Source organism: Aspergillus costaricaensis (assembly GCF_003184835.1).
Source record: "Aspergillus costaricaensis CBS 115574 unplaced genomic scaffold BO79scaffold_19, whole genome shotgun sequence".
NCBI lineage: Eukaryota > Fungi > Ascomycota > Eurotiomycetes > Eurotiales > Aspergillaceae > Aspergillus > Aspergillus costaricensis.
Genome location: NW_020291819.1, coordinates 298,900 through 315,419, shown reverse-complemented (window position 1 = coordinate 315,419; position 16,520 = coordinate 298,900). Strand labels below are relative to the sequence as shown.

Sequence of the window (16,520 nt, the reverse complement as noted above, 5' to 3'; positions counted from 1 at the left end):
GTCTCGGTCTACCGAAGGAGCAGGACGATGTACTCCATTTTGTTTCATTTTGATTACCAATCAGTTTCCACGCTGTGAGAAGTGCGAATTAATCTGCTGCTCTGCTGCTGGCCTTAGTCCTCAATTGCTAATTCGTGAGCTGAGTGCCCGCGGGTTACTCTAGTCGGGGAGAACTGTGTCAACTCCGGGAAGCGTGTCACTCACTGGTCATTGGCTAACCTTTCGGAGTGCGAATATCCGCCTTGCAGCCCTCAATGTGACAAATAAATGGACGCCGAAGCTGTCAGTTGTATTTGGCATACGTCCTGTTCTCTTTCCCGCCGCAGCGAACATGACTTTTCCTTTCCAACAGAGCCCATTCACCCCGTTCCTCGGGCGCCGAAGTGCAATTTATAGTACTACGGGTATGATAGCCTGCTCACAGCCCCTTGCTGCAAAGGCTGGTCAAGGCATCTTAGAAAAAGGGGGAAATGCAGCAGTAAGCGTTTCTCATTGGTGCTGGCAGGTATATTCACTAAAGCTTGAAGGATGCTGCTGTCGCAATAGGTATGTTGCGCGCCTTGCTGGGCAGCGACTTGAGGTTCGCTGATAAGCCTCCTTCCAGCCGCTGCGCTGAATGTGACTGAGCCCGGATCAACTGGTATCGGTGGTGATATGTTTTGTCTCTTCTACGATAGTGGGACAAGGAAAGTGCATGGGATCAACGGGTCTGGGCGTGCTCCCATGAGTCTGACCCTCGATACAGCTCGAAGACTATTGGCAATTCCACCGCGCGAGCCCGGGAGGATCCCACTCAACAGTGTTCTGGCAATCACGACACCAGGGGCAGCCGGTGGGTGGGTGGATACTATTGAAAGATTTGGAAGCAGGAACCTGTCGCTTGGGCAGATCTTGAAGCCGGCAATTTCACTTGCTGAAGATGGGTTTCCTGTGTCGGAGGTATCGGCACGTTTGGTATCTTTTACGATTGACTTTTCTCTGAAGGCAGGCTGACAAGTCCCAGTGGCAAGAAAATGAGAACTCGCTGAGAGAGGCGTCTCCCAATTATTGCGCACTGCTGAAGACCGCTGCTGGACCGGACCAAGCGGCTCGTGCGCCTGTAGCGGGCGAAATCATGACCAACCCCGACCTTGCGCAGACCTTCCGTACCCTCGCCGTGAAGGGAAAAGATGGGTTCTACAGAGGTCATGTCGCAGATGCCATGGTGGAAGCGGTCAAAGAGCGCGGTGGATTCCTTACCCACGCCGACCTCTCTTATCATGTGGACAGGGGAGACAGAATAACCAGTCCACTCAGTGTTCGGTTCAAGAACACGGTCGATGTCTGGGAGCATCCTCCGAACGGGCAAGGTCTCATTGCACTCATGGCACTCAGATTGCTCGAGGAATTGGAACGGGCCGGGAAAATCCGTCCCTTGCTCAGCCTCCGACACAATTCCGCCGACTACATACATACCCTGGTTGAAGTCTTCCGCATTGCCTTCGCAGACGCCTCCTGGTGGATCAGCGATCCCATCCACTCGGAGATTCCCGATCTCCTATCAACTCCATACATAAAAGAAAGGGCACGCCTCTTCAATTCAACCATGGCCTCCACACTCATGTCCCATGGCAGCCCCGCCTTGCACTCATGCGACACTGTTTATTTCGCCCTCGTCGACCGGTACGGCAATGCTGCCTCTGTCGTCAACAGCAACTACCACGGCTTCGGAACCGGGATCGTTCCACGCGGGTGTGGCTTCTCGCTGCAGAGCCGCGGTGCCAATTTCTCTCTGACGCCTGGCCATCCGAACTCTCTGGCGCCATGTAAGCGACCATACCATACGATTATTCCTGCGATGGCTACGAATCCGAAGGACGGGTCGTTGAATACCGTATTCGGGATCATGGGTGGGTTCATGCAGCCGCAGGGGCATGTGCAGCTGCTGATGAATATGCTTCTTTTCGGGATGAACCCGCAGCAGGCACTCGATGCACCGAGAGTGTGCATTGGGTCGATGGGACATCAACACATCGAAAGCGCCAGCGAAAGGACAGTGTACGTCGAGGAAGGTGTGGACTTGGGAGCTGTAGAGGAGCTACGCGGACGGGGTCATCTAGCGGAGATTGTTTGCGGGTGGGACAGGGAGATCTTCGGGAGAGGGCAGATTATACGGGCGTTTCGTGGCGAGGATTCCCGATCAGTGCTCGAGGCGGGAAGTGACTTGAGGGCTGACGGTATGGCGCTTCCAGTGTAGGCTGATGTACCTCGGAGTTAAATAGCCTTGAACTGCTTAAGACCGATCCGGATGGGAAGGGCCCCGGCACTTAGAGATATTTCGGAGGTTGGGGCCCACCGAATGTTTAAGAATGAGGTGAGAAGGTGAGAGAGGCATAACCTGCACCACACCTCCTCGTACGTACTACCGCACTGATCACCGCATTGAACTACTGGGAACGTGGGCGGTAGAGAGCAATAATACCTATACGGAGTACAGTAAGTCATGCCCTAGCCCTGAAGTGGGTGGGGAGCATCATGTGACGTACAGCTTTTGGCGATCGCCGATCTCCTTGTTCCTCGGGTTCCGTCGGGGAGGAGCATTTCCACCAAGCTATCTGTCTGACCAGGGTCTATTGAAATTGCTGGTAGTTATCATGTCGTCATATGGTCGAGACAAGGCAGCAGTACAAGGGCAGGATCGAGCTGCCCTGGTCTGTCTGACCTGCCGAGCGGGCAAGCGACAATGTGATAAGCGGCTTCCGATATGTTCACGATGCAAGAAGTACGTTTGACCTCCGATCAACACGACCATAGGGGAAAACCGAGTGGGGTATATATACCCTGGAGACTGAACACAACGTATCGTGCAGACTAGACAGGCCGTGTGAATACCCCGCCGCCGTGCAACCGGAACCTGAGGCCCGGCGTTTCCCATCGAGACCATTGCTGGATAGGGCGCGGCCCAATGCATGTATACGGTGCAAGGAGCATAAACGTAGATGTGATCGCACCTTTCCACGGTGTTCCCGCTGTCTAAGGTATCTAGAGAATGCTCGGAAAACTGAGCGAACCGGCCACGAGGATGGCGATGATTGGGCCGTGGGTTATAGCTGACACAGATGGCTTCTAGAATGGGAATCAGTTGTACATACCCAGCGTCGAGTCCGGAGCATCCAGACATTGTCCCTAGTGATCGTGAAGCAGATACCTATGGAGTCCAACGAAGGATGCATCCTGCTCCATTGGCGCAGACAGAAGTGCGAGTGGCGTTCGAGCCTCCCATTCGGTATCGGACCTACATGTCGCACCTCATACAATTCTGTGCGTCATGACACAGGCCCCTCATCTTAAGATGCTAACCATCAATTACCCGAAAGTTCTCTCGTCAATAGCGTTACCCTCTGATACAGTGGTGCCCTACAGTTTGGCCCACCATCTTCGTTCGGAATGGCTGCACCACGCTATGTCCGATCCCTGTCTTTTCCATGCCACACTTTTCAGTGCATCCGCATCTATTAACATGCTGAAAGGCCAGCAGAATACCCCACAGACGCTGTACCACCAAACCTGGGCTATCCGCTTGGTCAATGAGCGGCTAGCACAAACAGAGCCAGCTTTAAATTACGGCACCCTAGGGGCAGTAATACCCTTGTTATATTACAATGTCAGTGCACGTCCTGGAGGAACCCCAACGCGAGTGAATATCTCTGACGGCTTGTAGATGGTCGCACTTGATCGAGACTCTGCGGTGGTGCACCAGAAAGGCCTGGAGAAAATGCTCCTTGCGACGCCGCAATCTTTCCGAGCCGACATAGGACCCCTGATTGCCATAGTCAAGGTGTACGTGGCCATCCCACCCCTCAGCCATTCGGTCTGCTACTCATCGCTTTAGCGCCATGATTTCGTTCGCCTGCATTTATGACGTACTCCCTATCTGGGACTGCTTATTCTCTGAATCAGTTCGCCCGAACACCCTCCTCCGAAGTGTAGTGTCGAGGATAATATTTGGGCATGCCGAATCGCTGTTGCAGAAAGAAACTGCAGATGCCATATTGGACGTGTATGAGGCTATATCACGGCTGGATCATCTGGTCGACGAAGACCGCTGTAGGATCGTTGCCGAAATCGAGCGTGCTGTCTCCTTTGCAACGACCGCCACTGGGGCTGACAGAGTCGAAAATAACCTCCCTTTTACTTCGCCTGACAGACTTGATGTATGCTGCCAGATCACCAGCCGATTATTCTGGGCAATGCTTCAACCACAATCGCGCTTCCAACAAAGCGCCGAGTCGACTGAGAGTCATGAAGTTCAGCGACTTCTGGAGCACCTATCCCACATAGAGCCGTTGTACTGGATCCGCAACGCCCCTGAAATATTTACGTGGATAACGTTTACCGGCGCAGCTGCGTCAGGACATCAAGATGCTCGCGCTGCCTTCATCAGCCAAGCAGGGACGATATTGACGGCCATCGATGACGAAAACTTGACTCTGTTACGCCAGGGGTGGAGGTATTTCCGATTACTCAAGAAACTTAGTGGGCATGATAACTCGCTCACTATATAGGGAGAAGGCTGGTAAGGATTGATAAGTGAATGAAGCTTGTGAGGCAATCTCGCCTCTTCAATATCCGCGGCTTCTGAGGGTCTTCGTTGTCCACTTCCAGAGCTCCTCCGCCATCTCGAGATCCGATGCCGCTTTACTGGGCGCCGACACTCTTCCAATCGGCAGCAAGTATGCTCCATTGTCGCTTTCCAACCGTAGCCTTGACGACACAGCAGCAAACAGGATATTTGCTGCCCCCTTTCGTGGGCCAGGCGCGCCCAGCTCGACAAGCGGCTTTATCAGCCGATAGAGCGGAGTTGACGAGATCGGCCCTGCGGACAGGTTCCTGAGAATCGTGAGATTCGTGCTTGTGAATCGCTGGACAGGAAAGGAAACGGCAGCATACGTCTTTACCGTTCCCGGGTGCAAGGACAGCGAGAGAATGCTCGGAAACCTCTTTGCCAATGCTTTCGAATGCAGTACGTTGGCAAGTTTGGAGTGGCCGTAGCGGGCCCAGACAGAGAAACCATCCTTCATGTTCATATCTGAGAATATTATGCCCTCCTTTGGGGCGAGTTTGGCGTGTCCATCGCTAGATACGTTCACAACACGCACGCTTCCCCTCTCGGCTCTCTCTGCGGTCCTCTGGAGTATCGGGATGAGCAATTCCGTGAACAGGAAATGACCGATGTAATTTACCTTCTTCTTCTTAGCGATAACAGCCGCAAGGAAAAGAAAACCATTGCATGCGGGTCGACCTACCCCTATTTGCAACTCAAATCCCTGCTTCGTCTCCTCGTAAGGAATGCACATGATCTGGAGCGAGTAAGTGCTGCCCGAGGAGGGAAGGGCGCCCTACGCACCCCAGCATTATTCACAAGTACATGGAGACTTGACTCCTGCCTACAACCACACACTATCAGGCATAACCTTTCACGCTTGGCTGACATCTCTCGTGCAACTCACTGAGAAAACCTCTCCGCCGCCGCCTGGACACTGCTTAAATCCGCCAAGTCCAGTAATATAAAGCGCACTTGTGCTTCCGGGCACTCCAAACGGATTTCACGCTCTGCATCATTGAACTTGGCCGCGGACCGAGAAGCAATATACACCCGGGCACCATGTTTCGCAAGCTCAATGCTGGTGCCGAAGCCCCTGTTATAGATTTAAAAAAATGAGAAGTTCGTCCCGGGTAGGGTGAGAAAATCCTCCATCAATTGATAGATAAGGAGGTTGACGTACAGTCCCGTATGTCCACCCGTTACGATGGCTACTTTCCCTGTGAGGTCGGGGATAGGATCATGCAAAGTATCACCCATTGCTCGACAGCCGCGCGCGCTGTGGTAAGGAGGGGAGAAGTTTAGTGTTGCGTTGTGTCCAGCTGTCCAGCTGTCTTATAATAATGCTTAGACCGCGTATTAGGATACTCTTGGTCCTAAGTCGGAGTCATATATACGCCACTTTTTGACCCGGAGGTCCGCACCCGCAGTAGTTCCACCTGCGGGCGTGTCCGCAGGTGAAACTGCGGGTGCGGTGTGTGGCGCAACCGGTCGATTGATTACCAGGCCCTAGTTGGTAGGATCATGTTTGTCCGAGTGTTATATATAGATGTATGATCCGGTGACGCTGAGGAAGAGACTCTCATGTGGTATATGTCCAGCTCACTAGAAAGTTCATTATGCTCTTTCAATCACATCTTCGTATATCTACTTTTATTTTTTTTTTCAATCCACGGCTATAATTGGCCTGTAGATCCTTTAATTTTCGTACCTATTTCTGGCCGCCTTCCAGGGCTGTTGTACAGGCATTCTAGGCGACAATCCTAGACCCTATGGGGATTTTCTCAATTGACAAGATGTATACCCGGTGATACGGGTATCTAAAAGTTGTGTACATTATGAAGCCAATGACCGAAAACAGATTTGCATGGACTATGGCCTGAGCACCACATGCCCACCCCAACCGCTCAGCTTACCAGCCGCTTCCAATGCCTCTTGGATCTGCTCAAGCCTATATACCTCCGTCTGAGTGACACCAGACTTGTTGCCGAGAGGAAGCAATCCCGATTCGACCATCTGGATCATTTGCAGCACATGCTGGCGATCGTACATAAACCGCCCCTGAACCCGAATACTCTTGAACATGATCTCAAGGTAAGGGAAGTCGATATTCCCCGAATTGCCTCCCATAACTACACATCGACCAAAGGCACGTAATGCTCGAATGCCCGATGCCAGCAGCGACGATCCCTGAGCTGCTGGTGGGGACAGGTCGAGGTATACATCTGCCCCATCCGCCTTCCCAACTGCTGCACGGAACAACTCTGTATCAGCGGCCGCATCGCCGGTGATCTGGATAGTCCTGAGTCGCCTTGTGGCATGGATTCCCTCAAGTCTCTTTAACGCCGCCACATTTCGCCCGGCAGCAATCACCGTCCCGCCCATTGCCAGTGCAATGCTCACGGCGGCGCCTCCGTACCGCCCCGTTGCAGGGGCCACGATCACCACCTCGCCGGGCTTCAAGCTGACCTCTGAAAGACCACCAAATGGAACAAGGCACACAGGCAAGAGACACAGGTCGTTGATGTTGTATCCCAGTGTCCCCAGGAGAGACGCCTCGTTCAGACGGTATAAATTCTCCAACGGGAACCGCGCGTATTCGGCGTACGTCGCGTTACGCCAGACGCCGTCCATGAGTTTTTGTGCTGCGGGATACCCACCTCCGTGTATACCGTAAAGAATCGAGACGGTTGGGTTATCGCGGGCGCGAATGGTGATGTCGCAGAAGACGAGTTGGCCTGGGGTGAGGTCCACGGCATCAGGTCCGACTTCGTGTATGCGGCCAATAGCGGTGTTCCCCGGCGTCATAGGCAGAGAGAGCGGGTAAGGGCGTTTGTTGCTAATCACATCTCCCATGTAGGGAACGATATCGGCAGCGAGGATGCGAACAATTGCGTCACCAGTGGATGCGACAGGGCGTGGGACAGTCTCAAGGACGAGTGGCTTGTCCCGGGCGTGAATCACGAGAGCTTTGTGAGTTGACATACCGGCCGGAACTTGTTCGTACTGGGCCTATGAGTTCTTCCTTCAATTTACTGGATGGACCGGACTGTCCTGCTTCACAACAGGTTTATAAGGCGCTGGAATGTGTGATCCGAAAAATCCGGTGCCAGCTAGATCGAGCCTCAGCACCATGGACACCAGCGCCACATCCCTCTACTCGTTGTTTGTCCATTCTCGCAGTGATAACAATACGCCTCCCTCATGCCGCTGTGGGCTGACCGGAGATAAGAAAGGAAATGAGCGGGCTGACCGAGACGAAAGGATCGGCTCATGCGGAAACTATCCCTATTCCCCTAGACTATGTGACACAGGGGGGGACATTTACGCTGCCGGGAGTGTCGCTGAGCAACAGTCTGATCTCACTGTATCCGCACCCGTAACCCGCACTCGCACCCGCACCCGCACCCGCACCCGCATCAGTTCTCATGCTATGAGTTGACAAACCCCATTGAAAACGAATTTCGCCTATTAGAGTGAATACCGGCTTCGCCGTGCTACACAAATCGCCTCCAAGGAGTTTAGAATCAATCCACCCTATTAGCTTGTCCTACCACGCAATATGGAGCAGCCCGCTAGGGAGTCATGCCCTCTTCCTCCAGTCATGAACTAACTCAAGCGTTGACCTCAGCTTGAATGATAATCACGCAAGCTCATCCTCCCGCGCACAAAGCGCAATTCGATGTCGGCGATGGTCGAGGCCGCTGCATCATGCGGGACGCCGTTGGTGGTGACTGTGTCGAAGCAATTGGCAAGAGCGACGGATCGCGGTCTTTCATCTGCGACAACGGCAGTATCAATGCCACCTTTTGGATCACAAATGACCAGTGCTTGAATATTGAGGTCGCCCGGTCACCGTCACTACTGCTGCGGTGAAACACTTACCACCGATGGCGCCGCTGGTTGTTCCCTCTAATCGACAGCCTGTTCTGCCTTTTGCACCAGCCCAGTGGTCTACCACCACATCCGGCCTACCATGTGCAAAAAAAGGGCACTCTAGCTTTTGCTATGCGTATAACTTTCTGATTGGTGCATATCATATCGCAGGGAAATGTACACTGGAGTAAATGAGGTTGAGCTGGGATATTCTGTTGGTCCTTTCAGAATCTGTTCTAGGAGGCACTATTGATATAAAGTCAAACGGGAGGGATGAAGAGATCCTTCTTGTTTATCACTTTCTGGTCTTTGTCGTCTCAAAAGCTACCTACATAATACCTCCTGGATGAAATCATGATCAACGTTGCCACCACATAGGAGGATGACGCTAGTTTGGCCGGTCAGTTTCTCGGCGACTTTATTGAATCCAGCAAGAGCAAGGGCCGCGGAGCCCTCGGCAATCATATTCTCTTGAGCGGCGAGTGCCTTCAGCGATCTCAAGATCTCTGCTTCATCGCACTCGATAATATAGTCCACGACCGCGCTTGCCAGAGAAAGCGTTATTGTGTCTTCATCAATGCCGCCGGCCACAGCTTCGGCCAGGGTAGGAAGATGATCTGTTTCAACAACATGGCCAGCCATTATAGAGACTGCCAATGCCTTGGAATTTTTGGCGGAGACTCCATATATCTTTGTCTGGGGACGAAACGCTTTGAGAACGGATCCGACGCCGCTGAGGAGCCCACCACCACCCATGGAAATGAAGACATTGTCAACCTCTTCGACCTGCTCGAGAATATCGAGTCCGATGGTTCCTTGTCCAGCAATAAGGTCAGCGTCGTTGTAAGGCGAGATATAAGTGTAGGATCCCGAAGACGCGAGCTGCTGCGCATGTTGTTCAGCCTGGCCAGTCTCCACGCCGTGGAGGATCACCTCAACGCCGAATGACTTGATTTTCTCCAATTTCGCCTGCACCACGGTGGTGGGAAGGACGACCGTAAGGTTCTTAGCGAGCACCTTCGCGGCAAAACTGGCACCGATGCCGTGATTACCTGACGATGCTGTGACCAGGCGTCCTTGCGCTGATGGGGATGACAGTTTAGCAAGTGCCCCTCGTATTTTGAAAGACCCAGTGAGTTGGAAATTCTCTGCTTTAAACAGCACCTTTGCGTCGTGATCATGGCCGATTCGTCTAGCTGGTATGAGAGGGGTTTGGTAGATGTGTTGGCGAATGCGACTCCGGGCTTGAACGGCGTTGGCCGCGATTTCTTGCAGTGAAAATGACATGATGAATGGTTTCCAGGCTGAAGTAGGAATGGATTATGTGTAGGATGACGGAGGGAGGCCGCTCATTGATAACGGATTTCACACCGTGAGTCATTACTTCATGATCCCTGTCTCTTGGCTAAAGTCTATCAGCTTTACCAACAAACAGCTGCATTCCTACATGAAACTTAATTCCTAAATATTATAGTACATCCCTCAATATGACAGTTGGATTACTGCGGTAGCGCTCGTACGCACGGTCCAATTGCAGGTAGCGCTGAATCTGTCAGTTGGGTGTCGGAATGTCAACCTGCACTGACTGCGGGTGTTCTTAGTAGCGCCCGCATGGCAGTCCGCAGAAAGTGTGTGGATTTAAATTGTGGTGTTGTGGAATGCAGACTAGATCTGTATTGAGGACCCAGAGACTCCCCGTGAGGGGTGTCATCCAACCGGCATCAAGCCCGTCGCTGAAGATAGTTATAGAAGACGAATCCCCTGGCCCATCCAAAAGGAAAGGGATGTAGAACTTGTTATAACAAGCGAGAGGGAAGCTGCATAATATTTTTCTAGTTGCGACTAGGTACTACGGCATCAAGCCTTGTTGAACCGCGATGCACTTCATATTCCAATTCCATTAGAGATAGACATTTTCCAAGCATCTCGGATTATAGTCAACGGAGCTTCACAACATATTTCAGGATTGCAGACTGGCGGCTTTGATGGCAGCTGCCACTTGGTCTGGCGCTGAATAAAAAGGACTGTGAGATGCATCCACAACTTGAGTGTGAATCTCAACCCCTTTAGCGACCTCCTGCACCATCATTTTCTGTACTGCAAGTGGGATAGCCTCATCCCTGAGACAATAGAGGTACGTGGAAGGAACATGCCTCCAAGCTGCGAAGGTGATGTTGCTATGAAATGTCTGGTAGCTGTGCGGTTTCAAAGCTCCGGCAGCCGCTTTTGCATCAAGTTCGTCCATGTCGTTGTAGAATGTTTCTCTGGGTTTAGCCGGCGTCACAACCAAACGATCGTCCGAGACTTGGAACCAAGGGAGGTCATCACCGCCAAAAGAACTAATCAAAGATTTTCCCTCCGGAACGATAAACGAACAGCAAAAGAAAAGATGAACAACACCCCCTGGTTTATTCTGGCGCTGTCGAGTTGCCCAGTCTAATCCGCAAACCGCCTCACAACCTGGGAGGCCACCATATGAGTGCGACACGACCACGACTCTTTGCTCAGCATTCACAGCAATCTCGATCTGTTTTCTGATCTGTAGTACATCTTTGGAGAAATCGGAATGAGGTTCAATAGCGCCCACAGAGGGCAAGTGAACGACATCCGTGATGTAACCATCGGCTTCCAGCCGTTGAATCACTTTGTCGAAACATTCAGGGCTGTGCCACGCACCAGGAATAAAAAGAACCGTTGTTGAAGAGTTCATGGGTAGAGGTGCGAAAGTATTGAGTTGTAGTTAGGATCAATCAGATGATGGGACAAAATGAATCAGCCCGCGTCAATGTTTGGCTCTACTCAAACCGTTTATAAATTTCTTGCGATGCCGTCACAGTCGCATGAGTCTCATTTTACCAGTAAACAGGCTGGCAGGAATGGACGCAGAGGTTTTACCGATTAAATGCATGGGAGCTGATCAATAAAACAGGCGGCCCGGATCTGGTGGAATCCCACCATTGTGCTTAACAAATGGTTGAACCATACCAAGGAGATAGGACGAACCTGACAGGACGAACCTATAATACCCACTCCGCACCCGCACCTACAGCCGCACCTACGCACCTCCGCGGAGCTAATGCCAACGACTAACTCCTGACGCCTCGCGTACTGAGGTAGTCCAACGCCAATACTTAGGTAGTTTCTCTTCGAGCACCATAATAGTACGGGAGGCTCAGCAATGGTTCATGTCTTGGCAGCCGTAAGTGGAGTTTAATAAAAATGACTACTTATGACAATTTCATTGCGCATAACAAGTAGCGCAAATATATGTTTGCTGTCACCCAAGAAACTACTAATCAGATAATTTGGAGTTTTTGACCAAAAACAAGCATGATGATCACCAAATTCTGTCCTCATCTTCTGATTGCTATCGGATAAATCCCAGAAGTGGAATCAAAATGGCGGACAGATAGACAAAGCATAGTTTCTCACGTTGCACGAATCGGCTAGATTTGAGGATAAGTACCGTGTGCATGCTCCACATACAAATTCCAGGATGTGTTGTATAATGATATCCACACGTTTCTTCTGCCGGAACGTCTATAGCTGAAACTAGCTCAGCACATTTCTGGATCCTCCACGTACAGCGCAGGCTCAGAATAGAGCAAGTATCCTATTTTCTACGTGTCGAGTGGCGTCACATCCAGCTGCATCAACGCCCGCTGCTGCCGGACTATGAGAACAAAAGGTAAAATAGACTGCTGTATTCAAATCAGTGGATATGCTCCAGTTCCACATTTGTAATCATCAATCACCCTCATCTATCGGATCCAACTTGATTTGAAATCTCTTACAGGTTCTGCGGTGCACGATGAATAATCATCTCTACTCCATTGACGAGTCCATTTCTCAGAGCACCTTTAGCCAGATTTCTCCTGTAACCCTGCATTGAAAATGGTATATAATCTTTCTGGTTCTCCTAAGAACATGACCAGCTGTTACCGAGTGGCACTTTCGGAGTCTTTTACAATCCACTGCAACTCCTATATACTTATATTCTTAACTTGGAGGAAAACAATGGCACCATTAACACTGCCGGAGAATATGGGCTCAACTGTGGATGTGTCGATAATCCATGCGGGACGAACGATTGTACCCACAGCCTACGTGGTTCAAATGCCAATTTCTGGGCATGATGTGCTTGACATGCCTTGCTACAGCTTCCTAATCGAGAACAAGGGGCTGAACAAAAGGGTCCTCTTTGACCTTGGACTGAGAAAAGATTGGAAGGAGAAACTGCCGCTCCCTAGTAAGCGAGATCCCTATCTAGAATGTGTACTGGGCTATTCACCCGTACAGCTCATGTTAACCCACTACGGATGCTGACGTTGATCGAACCAAAAGTCCTCCAGCAGATCGAATCTGCCAAGGCATATGTGGAAATTAAGCAAGATGTTGCTTGCCAACTTCGCAACGCGAATGTCCCTTTAGAGTCGATCAACGCTATTATCTGGTCACACCACCATATGGACCATACAGGAGATCCATCACTCTTCCCTCCATCCACGAACTTAGTCGTTGGACCCGGCTTCAAGCACAACAACACGACGTTTCCGGGTTATCCGGCAAATCCTGATGCGCTGGTGACTGAAGACGCTTTCATCGGCCGTAGCTTGGTCGAGCTGGATTTCTCCGGTTCTATGGCTATTGGGGACTTCTTGGCCATCGACTTCTTCCAAGATGGAAGCCTGTATCTGCTCAAATCAAACGGGCATAGTGAGTATCTGTAGCCTGTGCTGACGGCACCTGACACTTCTTTCCTGGGCGCTAAGTTGCTAACAGTTTCAAACCCCAGCACATAACCATATCAGCGCTCTGGCACGTACCTCTAAGGACCGCTTCATCTTCCTTGGTGGTGATATCGCTCATCACCCGGGGGAGTACCGACCAACCAAACACCTCCCCCTTCCAATCAAGATTAGGCCGTCGCCACTCGAAAGAAAAATTTCCTCAAATTCTGCGTGTCCCGGCTCCGTTTTTGAAGCAATTTCTTCGGCAAATTTAAGAGGCTCAGACGTCAGAGTCACTCCCTTCTACAATTTGAACGCCGCAATGAACGAAAATCTGGAAGATGCTGAGATCGCTCTTGAGAAATTGCTACAGTTCGATGGCTCAGCTAGCGTCATGGTTGTCACTGCCCATGATGCAAGTCTCCTGGAGGTCCTTCCTTTCTTCCCAAGGAAGATTACCGATTGGGATGTCAAGGGATATAAGGCGGAGGGCACTTGGAGATTTTTGAAGGATTTTGCTGGGGCTATTGACGGAACCACAGATAAAAGCACATAGTTATTCAGAGTCAGACCATGTAATCACTAGCTCCTTTTTGGCCCTCTATTACTGAGGACTCACAATGACCTATACCTTCACAAAAGAGACTGATTTCATGACCTGGTACTAGTCTCACGCCAAGACCCATGGTGGATACCTCCTGTAGTAGTGAACTCATTGAACTGGGGAAGATAATGCCAACTTGATCCAAGATGCTTTCAGACGTCAAACGTGTTCCCGAGTCAGCCGTAGTGCTTTTGAGGAGGGTGACCATGGATTCTGGGTTTGCAGGGCTCCGATATTCGGTTGTGACGGTATAGACACCTGAGCTTTCCGAGAGCCCCACCATGTCAGCCGTCGAAGCTCCTTGAAGGATCTGTGGTGGTCTCGTTGCTGTGACGCCGCTTTCTCCATCTGTACTATCGATGGATTGCCCCGACGTCACTCGGGATATATCGTTTTCAAGGCTCGGTGTTTCTCCCTGTTTGCCGTCCGTCAATAAGGGTATTGATATTTGGCTTTTGGTTTGCTCAATGTCTTCAACTGAGGTATGGAGCGACTTGACTATGGTACTGCTCTCTGGTAGGTTGGGAACTGCCGGATCTGGTGTTTGGACACTAATCTCTTCACTTTCTGTATCTTCTGCAGCAGTAGAGACAGTATCGGAGGAATACTGAGTTAGTTAGCTACTGATATTTATGTCATTGGGATTTTGCTGCATAGGTTGCTGGCTTCCCTGACTAACATCCACAGTTTGGGTCCGAGTCGGATAGGTAGCTACACTGGTTAGAGAGATCTGAATACCTGTTAAAATCGAAGTCACAAAATGGGAGCTCCAGATCTGGCCAGCATACTTGCGTACTTCTGCTCCTGCCATCCCATTGTGTCGTCGAAGACAAGTTTTATCCCTTTTTTTCCAATGGGGATCGTGACATCCGATCAACGGGCGAGGTCCGTAGAGTATCGATTGCAATAGAGCGGTCCGGTGTCTGCACTTTTTTTTGGAGTGGGAAGCCAATCCTGCGTTTATCAAAGGCGGGTTCAGCATATACTATGCTTTCAAAGATGGTGAACGAGTACGTGTCCTCCTACCGATGGAACTTGGCTCTAGGGAATCTCTGTCCCGACGATGTGCTGTGGAGTCGGTGCCAGCGCAATTCCAGAGTATTGTCCAAATCAGTAATCCAACGATGTTTACACTGACCGGATACATACTGTGTCATGCGGTGAAAACGTGAACCTGTTTCAGCGTTTGCATGTGTCCGCATTTTGAACCATATCTATTCGCCCCAGACTACCTGCGCGAGACATGATGTATAAAATGGACTCTGCTGTCCTTTTCAACCAACTCTCTCACGAATTGCAGGGGACCTAAAAATATAGTGCCCATAATAGTAGTTGCCCACGATTCATATGTTCTCAGCTAAAGATCTTCTCTTGGCCATACGGAGAGAAACGTCTACGGCTTCCAAACACCGAGAAGACCCCGTCCTTTTGACACAATAATCCTTTTACAAATCCCAACTTAACTCACTCGTGGTTACTGATTTCATATATCCAACGTGCTTGTCTTTTCCTCTGTTCAACAGTTCGAGTCACCTTTTTGGATTGGTCAGAAGTTCTTCGAGCATAAGTGACACAGTGAATTATGTTGAACCTTTTGCGAACCATAATATTGTCATGTAGCGCTAGAGAAACAGGTGTTCCATATTTCACTGTGGCTTCCCAACCCCTCTGGTAGAATTATCACGCAAATATCAGTCTGATATAGGCCGGTCTCTCTGAGCGACGCGTTATCCAAACTGCGGCCACCTTCTTACGTGATGCTAAAACTTCTATCTAAGATAGCTAGAAGGCTGGGCCTTGTGGTGGTGCATATTACTGTCGTTCGCTCTCATCACGGGGAGATACGGATTCTTCAGTCTACTTTCCCACGATATTCTCGTGAAGTGAGTTGCCTATTTAGGACTCTGTGCACAGATTTGATTGTTGAAGGAGGTGGGCATTGACTCCAAGGCGGTATACGAGAGCCCCTTGCGAAAACATGGAGTCCTCTGAGACTCTGTTCACTACAAGCGAGTATGACGGTAAGACCTGCGTCAACATTGATACATAGACGTTCATTAGCTTACTTCAAGCACAGCAAAGGAATGAATGGAACCACTCGGTGATCGAGGAAGAGGACAAATGGAAGAGTCCTGCTTCCGGGCTGCTGATGGATAAAGAGGGGGCCTAGTAATGTCATTGATGTTTGCAGTATCAAAGCACTGCGGAGGCACATAAGGCGCGGCGCGAATGATGCCAGCAATAAAAATAGTCAACAAGCGTTGTCCACCAACCACTCAGCCGGATTTGATGCGCCTAGGTAGTCGATAGCTCACTCTATTAAGCACATGATTTGAACATTATATATATAAGTACCGTTGGATATGGCGATTGGTTGCTGATGGCCAAAGCGAAAAGCACTCACCGATACCCGCAGCCCCTTTAGCGCCCTTCCACAGTCATGCCCCGGTGCAGTAGGACGGTGTAAAGTAGATCTGAAAGTGCCTATTTCGAAGCCGGAATTTGCGTCCCTGCCTACCCACCACCTTGCCGACCACATAGTATAGATCTAGTTATAGATCACGATACTTGAAATGGTCTATGTATCAGAACGTAGAGCATAGTAAACTCCATTCTACATTCGTTAGCGGCGGGTTGTTTTCAGTCCACGAGCTCAGAAATGACGATAGCCGCTAGGGGATTCGGACCCAGCGTCACAAGACAGCCAGGGCTGTTGCTTTTTTTTTTT

General features: G+C 50.5%; 9 protein-coding genes across 9 annotated transcripts; 4 read left to right on the top strand and 5 right to left on the bottom strand.

Moving 5' to 3' along the window:
- Positions 1-654: 654 nt before the first annotated feature.
- Positions 655-2,236, top strand: BO79DRAFT_196483 (gamma-glutamyltransferase family protein; the record flags this gene model as incomplete). The annotated part of the gene is made up of 2 exons (XM_025681206.1): positions 655-954; positions 1,004-2,236. 2 exons carry the CDS (start codon positions 655-657, stop codon positions 2,234-2,236), a joined length of 1,533 nt encoding a protein of 510 aa, XP_025538662.1.
- Positions 2,237-2,522: 286 nt separating this feature from the next.
- On the top strand, positions 2,523-3,200 carry BO79DRAFT_22386 (Cys6 transcription factor domain-containing protein). The gene is made up of 2 exons (XM_025683628.1): positions 2,523-2,761; positions 2,850-3,200. Exons 1-2 carry the CDS (start codon positions 2,634-2,636, stop codon positions 3,091-3,093), a joined length of 372 nt encoding a protein of 123 aa, XP_025538661.1. The 5' UTR covers positions 2,523-2,633; the 3' UTR covers positions 3,094-3,200.
- Positions 3,201-3,499: 299 nt separating this feature from the next.
- BO79DRAFT_229317 (uncharacterized protein) lies at positions 3,500-4,544 on the top strand (the record flags this gene model as incomplete). Its single annotated transcript, XM_025684032.1, has 3 exons — positions 3,500-3,643; positions 3,701-3,819; positions 3,872-4,544. 3 exons carry the CDS (start codon positions 3,500-3,502, stop codon positions 4,542-4,544), a joined length of 936 nt encoding a protein of 311 aa, XP_025538660.1.
- Positions 4,545-4,573: 29 nt separating this feature from the next.
- Positions 4,574-5,842, bottom strand: BO79DRAFT_267277 (retinol dehydrogenase; the record flags this gene model as incomplete). The annotated part of the gene is made up of 3 exons (XM_025687037.1): positions 4,574-5,355; positions 5,490-5,678; positions 5,766-5,842. The coding sequence occupies 3 exons, from the start codon at positions 5,840-5,842 to the stop codon at positions 4,602-4,604; spliced, it is 1,020 nt and encodes a 339-aa protein (XP_025538659.1). The 3' UTR covers positions 4,574-4,601.
- Positions 5,843-6,400: 558 nt separating this feature from the next.
- BO79DRAFT_238268 (isopropanol dehydrogenase) lies at positions 6,401-7,567 on the bottom strand (the record flags this gene model as incomplete). The annotated part of the gene is made up of 1 exon (XM_025684794.1): positions 6,401-7,567. The coding sequence occupies one exon, from the start codon at positions 7,565-7,567 to the stop codon at positions 6,455-6,457; it is 1,113 nt and encodes a 370-aa protein (XP_025538658.1). The 3' UTR covers positions 6,401-6,454.
- A 1,053-nt stretch (positions 7,568-8,620) lies between these two features.
- Positions 8,621-9,765, bottom strand: BO79DRAFT_22367 (threonine ammonia-lyase). The gene has a single exon (XM_025683619.1). It carries the CDS (start codon positions 9,743-9,745, stop codon positions 8,783-8,785), a length of 963 nt encoding a protein of 320 aa, XP_025538657.1. The 5' UTR covers positions 9,746-9,765; the 3' UTR covers positions 8,621-8,782.
- Positions 9,766-10,418: 653 nt separating this feature from the next.
- Positions 10,419-11,168, bottom strand: BO79DRAFT_238266 (alpha/beta hydrolase; the record flags this gene model as incomplete). Its single annotated transcript, XM_025684793.1, has 1 exon — positions 10,419-11,168. The coding sequence occupies one exon, from the start codon at positions 11,166-11,168 to the stop codon at positions 10,419-10,421; it is 750 nt and encodes a 249-aa protein (XP_025538656.1).
- A 1,307-nt stretch (positions 11,169-12,475) lies between these two features.
- BO79DRAFT_229312 (MBL fold metallo-hydrolase) lies at positions 12,476-13,744 on the top strand (the record flags this gene model as incomplete). The annotated part of the gene is made up of 3 exons (XM_025684031.1): positions 12,476-12,707; positions 12,758-13,174; positions 13,254-13,744. 3 exons carry the CDS (start codon positions 12,476-12,478, stop codon positions 13,742-13,744), a joined length of 1,140 nt encoding a protein of 379 aa, XP_025538655.1.
- A 48-nt stretch (positions 13,745-13,792) lies between these two features.
- On the bottom strand, positions 13,793-14,608 carry BO79DRAFT_255988 (uncharacterized protein; the record flags this gene model as incomplete). Its single annotated transcript, XM_025686169.1, has 4 exons — positions 13,793-13,813; positions 13,863-14,399; positions 14,472-14,503; positions 14,581-14,608. The coding sequence occupies 4 exons, from the start codon at positions 14,606-14,608 to the stop codon at positions 13,793-13,795; spliced, it is 618 nt and encodes a 205-aa protein (XP_025538654.1).
- Between the last annotated feature and the right edge of the window lie 1,912 nt (positions 14,609-16,520).

Excerpts from the sequence above, each read along its gene's own strand:
- BO79DRAFT_22386 (XM_025683628.1), top strand. The coding sequence starts at position 2,634 with ATGTCGTCATATGGTCGAGACAAGGCAGCAGTACAAGGGCAGGATCGA. Across the intron at positions 2,762-2,849 it reads ATATGTTCACGATGCAAGAA|ACTAGACAGGCCGTGTGAAT; the intron begins GTACGTTTGACC and ends CGTATCGTGCAG.
- BO79DRAFT_22367 (XM_025683619.1), bottom strand. The coding sequence starts at position 9,745 with ATGTCATTTTCACTGCAAGAAATCGCGGCCAACGCCGTTCAAGCCCGG.